Genomic DNA, 8222 nt, shown 5'->3' with positions numbered 1-8222 from the left:
ATTTCCTCCTCCTCCTTAATGCACATGGAGGCACTTTGGGGTTGTGAGGCCTTGTAGGACGAGGAGCCTTCTTCGAGTCAAGTCCCTTGGAGGGCGGACACAATAAGGTTGTGGTGGAGGTTCTACTACGTGCTATTGTGGTGGTGCTTGTAAATATAGAATCTGAGGTGCACTCCCCTCACTTGTAGAGACTCCTTGTCCTCCGCCTATTGCTTGGACTTCCTCTCATTTCGGAAGGAGACCCATATTGGTAGGGAGGGTCTTCCCAGCACGTTTCCCTCATGGAGGTGGAATATTTTGTCCTTCCCATGGTGGAGGACCCTACTCCTTCCCCTGATCGCTCAGTTGACGATTCCGTGCTATCAAGATCACGAGGATGTTTTCTACTACCAGTTTAGCAACATTGGTAGGACGAGGAGATACTTTACATGCAGTATTTTTTGTTCGAGCCATGGGTGAGAAAGTGAGTGTGAAAGTGAAATGAAAAACATGAGATAATAGAGTCTTATTATAGGCACTTCAAAATTAGGTCAAATTTTCAAAAATGACAATTTAGTGTGAAACCAAGAAAAAAATAATTTCCTTTGCAATTTAATGCTGTTTCACATAAAATTTGCGATTTCTAACCATTGCAGCACGCCATGTAGCATGGCATGTTGGCCCACTACTTTGGTTCCATTTAGCCTTATTAGTCACCTTCATGCGAGTTGGACTGCTTTTGCAATTTGAGATGCCTTTTTTTCTCCTTCAATAAGCTTCTACTCAATGTGTATCGAAAAAACCAATCAAACATTTCAATGAGGTAATTTGTTCGTATCACCCCTCCACCATGACGAGTGTTCTTGAAATAGATTCCCTTTGCCTTATAATGTGACTTCTCCATCCCTTGGGTTCTCCACATGTAAAGGGAACCATACTTTTCCAAGTAAATTGATCCATGATCGTAAACAATATGCTGGAAACAAGCAATTGCGCGAGTGATTATAAATACATATAGATTCTAACAACTTGATAATAACAAAAAAGTACCATGTAATGGGTGATTGATGTTTCCCCCCAACCGTCAATGATCAGTTGCGTAAACGTAATGACTTTTGTCTTGTATATGCTTCATTGTTCAACGTTGGTCCTCTCTCTCTCTTCTACATCCCTACACTCTCCTACTCTAACATCTTGCTTCCTTCCTAGTTTAAATGTTCTAATCCTTTTTTTTTGTTTTTTTTGCAGGTTTTTTCAACCCCCTTCCCCTAGTGAGCTTAATGGTACCTACGCTCCTACCTCTCCTTCTTCTACGCCGCCTCCCCTCATGCCAAAGTTGTGTACCCTTCTTCCATGCACTTGTCTCTTTCCACTCACCTCTCTCCATCCACTCCACCGCCTCCCCTCTTGCCAACACCATCTCTCTCCTTCTAGAGATTGGCATGCTTCCTCTCTATTGTTGCCAGCTCGCTGCCTTAGCCACCCACCACCCCATCCCCTAGACCTTATGCTAGCAAATGGTTCTACTACTAGCATCTTAGAAGAACTCCTGACTATCTAGTATGACCTTGCTTCTCTTACTTCCTTCCTAATTTGCATGTCCTCTCTCTCTATCTCTCCTACATCCCTACACCCTCCTACTCTAGCATCTTGCTTCCTTCCTAATTTTTGCCAAATTAAATGTTCTAATCTTTTTTTTTGTTTTTTTGTAGGTTTTTTCAATCCCCTTCCCCCTTCCCCTCTGTGAACTTTTGGTTTTCCTCTCTCTCTCTCTCTTTGTTGCATCTCTGCACTCTCCTATGTTTTCATCTTTCTGGCTTTTATGTTTTCTTATTTTTACAGGTTTTTATTGTGTTCTAATTTTTATTTTTTGATTTTTTTTGTAGGTTGTATATCACTATTATCTATCTCTAATCTCTCAGAGAGGTAAGCCCCTTCTCTCTGTCCTTAATCTCTTCATATTATTTTGATTTTGTGCTTTTAAAATGAAGTTGATTAGTGTGTTGATTAGTCCTAATCATAACTTTCATATCCACCATATCCATGCACATATGCAGATGAAGGACCATACAGATAGCTCGAAAATCACCCCCGGCATTACCCCCCCAACCAACTTTCCCATCTACTCCACACGTCATGAGCCCTGACCAATTTCGGGCTTTCATTGCACAAGCCACCCCCGAGAAAGTAGTCATGGCTAGAGCTAGAGCCTATTTAAGCCATGGCGAGCAGCTTCATAAGAGCACATAAATCTACATAAAAACATAAAAAGCACTTGGGTAGAAGAAAGAAGGAACAGGTCCTACTCAACAACATTTGACAAGAATCCTGCCACACAAAGGGACATCATCAAAAGCCAATTACTTCAAATAATGAATGTCGCTTCAATGAATCAAATGAGGAACTAAGAGTCACCATCTCGCTCTGATGATTAAGTCTACGTTCCTCCGGATCCTTGACTCTCTTCTCTCCCATTATTAACATCTCTTAGCATCCCCACTAACGCAAATCAAATGTAACATTGCTTATGAATCAAATGAGGAACTAAGAATCACCATGTCGCTCTGATGATTAAGTCTACGTTCCTCCGGATCCTTGACTCTCTTCTCTCCCATTATTAACATCTCTTAGCATCCCCACTAATGCAAATCAACTAATGCAAATCAAATGTAACATTGCTTATGATTGTCAAAAACAAAATGAGCAAACATCCCAAAAAAAGGCTCACACAAATATAAAAATGCATCATCAAAAGCCAATTACTTCAAATGATGAATGTCGCTTCAATGAATCAAATGAGGAACTAAGAATCACCATCTCACTCTGATGATTAAGTCTACGTTCCTCCGGATCCTTGACTCTCTTCTCTCTCATTATTAACATCTCTTAGCATCCCCACTAATGCAAATCAAATGTAACATTGCTTATGTGACTGCCAAAAACAAAGTGAGCAAACATCCCAAAAAAAAGGCTCACACAAATATAAAAATGCAATCATTCGTAAAAAACCCCACCCCGTTAGGAATTCCCAATACACCACTAACCTCTTCATTCATTAACTAGCTTTTCTTATTTCTTCCAGAGGAACAAAGACCATTGAACGTCACTCAACATTAAAGCCATCAACAAAGCTTGTTCATTCTCCCCACACAAAGGTCTTCTACGCAATCACGAGGACGCGATCGCCATTGGGAAGCGGGGGATGTTAATCCAATTCTAGGATTAACAAGAGCTACCGTTATTATCTTACATCAAGGAGTCACGATAGATACACCAAAGGGTCATACATTCAAGATATAAAGCAATAGGGTCCAAAGCTACAATTTGGATGGGTGCCCGTAATGGTGTGACGGAGTATTTATGGTGATTCCCGCTTCAAAAGCATGTGGCAGGAAGATAGGATGAAGTCCTAAGTGATGTACTTCATGGATATATTATGAGAGTAGTCATTGTCATAGCATTAGGCCTCTTATGAGCCTAAAGTTCGTAGTCGGCCATAGTTCAAGTGAGTGTAAACACTTATGACCATGTATATAAGTGAATTTCTTTCATAATACAATACACTCTCCCATTGTGCAATTGAGTCTTGCTCTTGCTAATCTCTCTCCCAAATGCATGCTAGTTAGTGTGTGTGAGTGAAGTGAGGTGAGAGAAGGGACGTAGTGTGTGTGAGTGAAGTGAGGTGAGAGAAGGGACGTAGTGCAACGCGGCGGTGTGACAACACTCACGGGAGGCGTAGAGGAATTTCTTCTCAAGGAGTTGTAGAGCTTGGAGACCTCAAGGGTTACGACCTCGGCCATTGGAAAGATCCTCCACAACAGTTATGATTCACAAGGTAATCTTTTTTTGGATGTGTTTCAAGGAGGGTTAGGGTGAGCCATAACATAATCACAAGTCATACATATCATCTCACACTCATCTCTAGTCCATAATCTTTCAAGGCATGTATATTCAAATCAAACAAAATCAACTTTAAGTATAAAACAAGATTTTAATTCAAACCGTCCTTAACTTCTCCTAGTCTTTTAATTCTTTCAACTCATACATGAATCTTTATTTTTAATATAATTAATTATCATGTTCTAACCAGTAAGATCATCTCTAGTTGCTATAGCTAAGTCATAACTATGCTTATGTATTAGTCCATCCGATCTATATAGACAATGTAGTCAATCTTTATAGCAATTTTTAAGACAAAGCCTAATAACTCGTCTCTTTGGGAGAGTAATATCTTTCAATCTATTTAGAATTAGAGAAAAGTCAAAACTATAAAGTTTTAGAACTTCTAATGCTCTATAAAGCATGTCTCAGTGATGGTTCTCTAAAAATGATTTCTAAGGTCTCTTTAAGAGCTTTCAAAATGACCAAAGTTGTGTTTTCAACATAAAACTATCAAAAACAGCCAAGTGCCTCACTTTGCACTCGAATAACTCAAAACCAAAAGAGATTTGGCTTTCTAGGGTCTCATACACTCTTGTGTAGTTTCTTGTCCACTAAAACTTTCGTGTTTACCTCAACATTTGATTCTAAACACACTGACAGATAAACTGTTTGCAAAGAAGCCCCTAATGAAGGTTATAACTAGAATCTAGTCATAAACTAGTCAAATATTCTATCTTCTAATTATTTTTCACCTCCAAAAGTGTTTATTCTATGAGTCTTTAGACTAAGGCGATCATTTATAAATAATAAATTCAAGAATTACTCACCGTTAAGCATGCCATATCTCAAATCAGATTCTCTCATATACATGCTTATCGATTTATTTATTTAATCTCAAAAGAATTTAAAGCAAAATAATAAAAAAGAGAGTTTGTGTACTTCCCCGATATACTTGAAGATGTTTTGATTGATTAGGAATCCATGTCTTCTCTCCAGAAGTTGTAGAAGTCCTGTTTGTAGATCTGGGAAGCCTATCAGATCTACTATGAGGGCAGCAACCTACAACAGGTATAACTTTGCACACAACTATTGGAAACTAGTTGTGTGGGTACTTAAAATTACTAGAACATGTGCGGTCTACAACTTGCGCGAGCGGAATTGCCAAAATCAGCGGTCTGTGAAAGTCGACTCCAAAAATAGGTCACGTTTTACTTTTGTATCAAATCTCGATTTACATGCCCATCTACACACGTAAAGGCTTTCTTTGAGCACACTAACTAATTGAAAACTCAATCTTGATTTTTTACTTAATTTTAACACTAAGAAATATTTTTACTGCTAAAAAACTCATGAAAACCTACTGGAATTCATTACTGAAATCTGTAGCATCTAAAACTTAAGATTATCTTTAATCATCATAACTTGGTTAATCTCAGAGATATGTTACATCGAATGACTTTGTATTTCAGTAGCAATGAGATAAGTGGAAGTACACTTTTCGTAGGTCGCCTGTTGAACAACGAAATGTCGTTGCTCATCAGTAGAGCGAAATTTTATTACTTGGCAACATTCTTTTCGTTAAACAACAATTTTTCATTGCTGAGCAGCGAAGATAACTGTGAAATTCCAATGCTCCAATAGTGTTGAAACTTGAAAGGCCTGGATATCTCTTGCTACAAAACACTACTGAAACGCTACTAAAAAACATTGTTATGCTCTCAACGTATTTTACTATTACTAAGTTGGTTCACCCATACATTTTGCCTAACCCATGGAAGATAACCTTCATTGAGATCAATATATGTGTGCAATCATGATAATTTAACCTACTACAACTTAAAAGTTTTTACTATTTGATTATTTTCATCTTTATAAGCAAAATGAGATTGTTTCTCTCTAGTATAGTCTACACCACAAATAAAAACTTAAATTATAAAAGTCTTACACAAGATCAAGGAGGTGCATCCAATATTGTTTGAAAAATCAAAGTATAAGTGAAAGTACAAATGAAAGAATGGGCGCACTATTTTCCTTCGAAGAATTACCAAAATCTAGTCACTATGTATGTAAGACAATTGTAGTAAGTACTGAGGGGTTCACCCGAAAATATATAAGTATAACACCTGAACTCAAATGAAGGGGTTTTTAATTTAAAATTTTAAGGCAAATTTACACAAATATACTTACATGAGGAATTTTTAATCAATTTTGAAAAAAAAACCCGTGAGTCCATAAAGGAAAAGGGGTTACTTTATTCATGCAAAATTCACAAGTAAGAGGTTTTTTAAATACCCCTTGAACGCACGTGATACATAGGGTGTCTTAACAATGTACCCCTGAAAGTATGTAATCTATATCTATATATCTACAAATTATGAACAATTTTTTAAAATTTGTTCTATCCTTCATCCTTGTCTATCAATCTAAGAAATGTTTCTAAGCTTCCTCAAACAAGAGAATGAACTCAAATAGAGGTCTATGGAGTAAAGAGAGAAGATAAGCACACACAGAAAGAGGGCCTAGGGAATACTAGATATTATTTTTCTACTCGTCATGTAATTATTTGTTTGCGCCAAAAATGACTCCTACAAAGGCAAAGGCAGGACAAATCAGAAGTTTTCATATTTGAGGCATAAATACTGAGCTAACTAACTCGAATAGAAGCAGCCAAGGGAATGGTCTCAAGTACGCTCCATCTTGAGGCTGTGGGTGAAACTCGGAACGAACTCGCTCAAAGCTTTGGAAATTTTGAGAGCCGAAAGTCTGGTTTCGCTCGACACAGCGCTCTGGGCCACGGCCATGGCTTTGACGAAGGCTCCTTGCTCTACCGCCATTTCTCCCACTTGGGCACCCGCAGGCGCCCACTTAAGCAGCAGCCACACGATGCGAACGGCGTATTTCGTTGCATTTTCAGAGACAGAGCTCATGCGCTTCACAACGAGGCCCATGAAACGGCACGTCGCAGCTCGGCCATCGGCGCAACGACAGAGGCGCTCTAGAGCCTTAAGGCCCAACTCTGTTGTGGGTTTGTCCGGCCTCCCGGACAGCAAATCTGCCAACGCGCCCACTGCACCTGCTTCGATGGCCAGCATGCGGTTCTTGGTGGAAGCGGAGCTTACCACCAGCAGGAGAGAAAGTCCCGCGTTGGAACACTTTGAGGAGAAGGCTGCTTCTTTGATAAGCCCAACGACCCCGCCCATGAAGCCCTCCATTGCTGCCACTTTTCTCTTCATACAGTCCGACAGCTCCGTCCGACCCAGTACCAGAGCTGCGTTTCGCCTAGAATCGGCTCTCCCATGGGCGACCATCCCAGCCAGAGCGGAGACCTGATCTGCAGAATCACCGGGCCCCCACAGCGCCAGTGCATCCACATCTTCACCTAGATTAGCCAGCAGCCTCAGAGTCTCCTCCACTTCGGTCACCGCCCGGGGTGTAGAACACCGGTTATTGCTGAGATAACCTAGCCACGGCGAGCAGTGCGGCAGAGATTTCGCCAGAAAATGGCCCAACTGTGGTACCGCGCCGGCTTGCAGCATGTGCTTACGCGTCTTGGGGCGATCCAGGGCGAGAGTGTTCAATCTCTGCAGAGCATCCAGGGTATCTCCATTACGTTGCCCGATCTGATCAATAAGTTGCGGGATCTCCCTCAGAGTGGGGGGCTGCCGGGGGGTCAAGATCCTCTCTATGCCCAGGCTCTTGTTCTGCACACACCAGCTCTGGATCATGCGACGCAACACGTGGTTGGGGATAGGCTCCTCCTCGCTCGTGTCGATCCGCTGGCGCGTGACCGGGCACGTGCTGTGCCCGTCGTCCAGCCACTTCTCGATGCTGCAGCGGTCGAAGGTTTGGCCGGAGCTCAAGGTGACGGGGTCTCGCATGAGCTCCAGAGAGATGGGGCAGACGAAGTAGGAGGGCACGGGGACCTGCACCTGAAGAAGGCTCTTAGACATGATAAGCGGCTTGCAGATCTCACCCTATACTACACAGAGACAAACAAAGAATGCAGAAACACAGCTGCCTAGAGCGGCATCAGCAGATGTTCTTCAAAGACAATGAATTTGCACAGCTTGAAGACGATGAATTTGCACAGCTTTTCAATTTGCAATGCAACTCGGAGACAGGGTAAAGGTTGAGAGCTCGAGATCAGAGAACCTACTCTTCTTGGTTACACGTTGCGTCCATGAAGTCAATATACAAGTTAATATACACAAACCTTCCATTTCCAACCGTCCAGAATAAGTCAAGGCTAGCTGGGGGTTGGTTGGCTTTTAGGGTTGGAAAATAATGCAGCGAAAAGGTCCACCCATCCTTCTGTGATAAAGTCTACGCCTGACACTTCTTTGGGTAACTTTTATATAAAA

At 41.2% G+C, this 8222-nt stretch overlaps 1 protein-coding gene across 1 annotated transcript; it reads right to left on the bottom strand.

Moving 5' to 3' along the window:
* Nucleotides 1-6093: 6093 nt before the first annotated feature.
* On the bottom strand, nt 6094-8019 carry LOC147618128 (E3 ubiquitin-protein ligase PUB23-like). Its single transcript, XM_086775089.1, has one exon. The coding sequence runs from the start codon at nt 7809-7811 to the stop codon at nt 6543-6545; it is 1269 nt and encodes a 422-aa protein (XP_086631215.1). The 5' UTR covers nt 7812-8019; the 3' UTR covers nt 6094-6542.
* Nucleotides 8020-8222: the final 203 nt, after the last annotated feature.

The sequence above is a fragment of the Cibotium barometz genome, chromosome 35 (genome assembly GCF_041138505.1).
Source record: "Cibotium barometz isolate CiBa-2024 chromosome 35, ASM4113850v1, whole genome shotgun sequence".
NCBI classification, from domain to species: domain Eukaryota; kingdom Viridiplantae; phylum Streptophyta; class Polypodiopsida; order Cyatheales; family Cibotiaceae; genus Cibotium; species Cibotium barometz.
Note: the sequence above shows the minus strand (reverse complement) of the source record. Positions and strands in the feature narration are given on the sequence as shown.

Excerpts from the sequence above, each read along its gene's own strand:
- LOC147618128 (XM_086775089.1), bottom strand. The coding sequence starts at position 7,811 with ATGTCTAAGAGCCTTCTTCAGGTGCAGGTCCCCGTGCCCTCCTACTTC.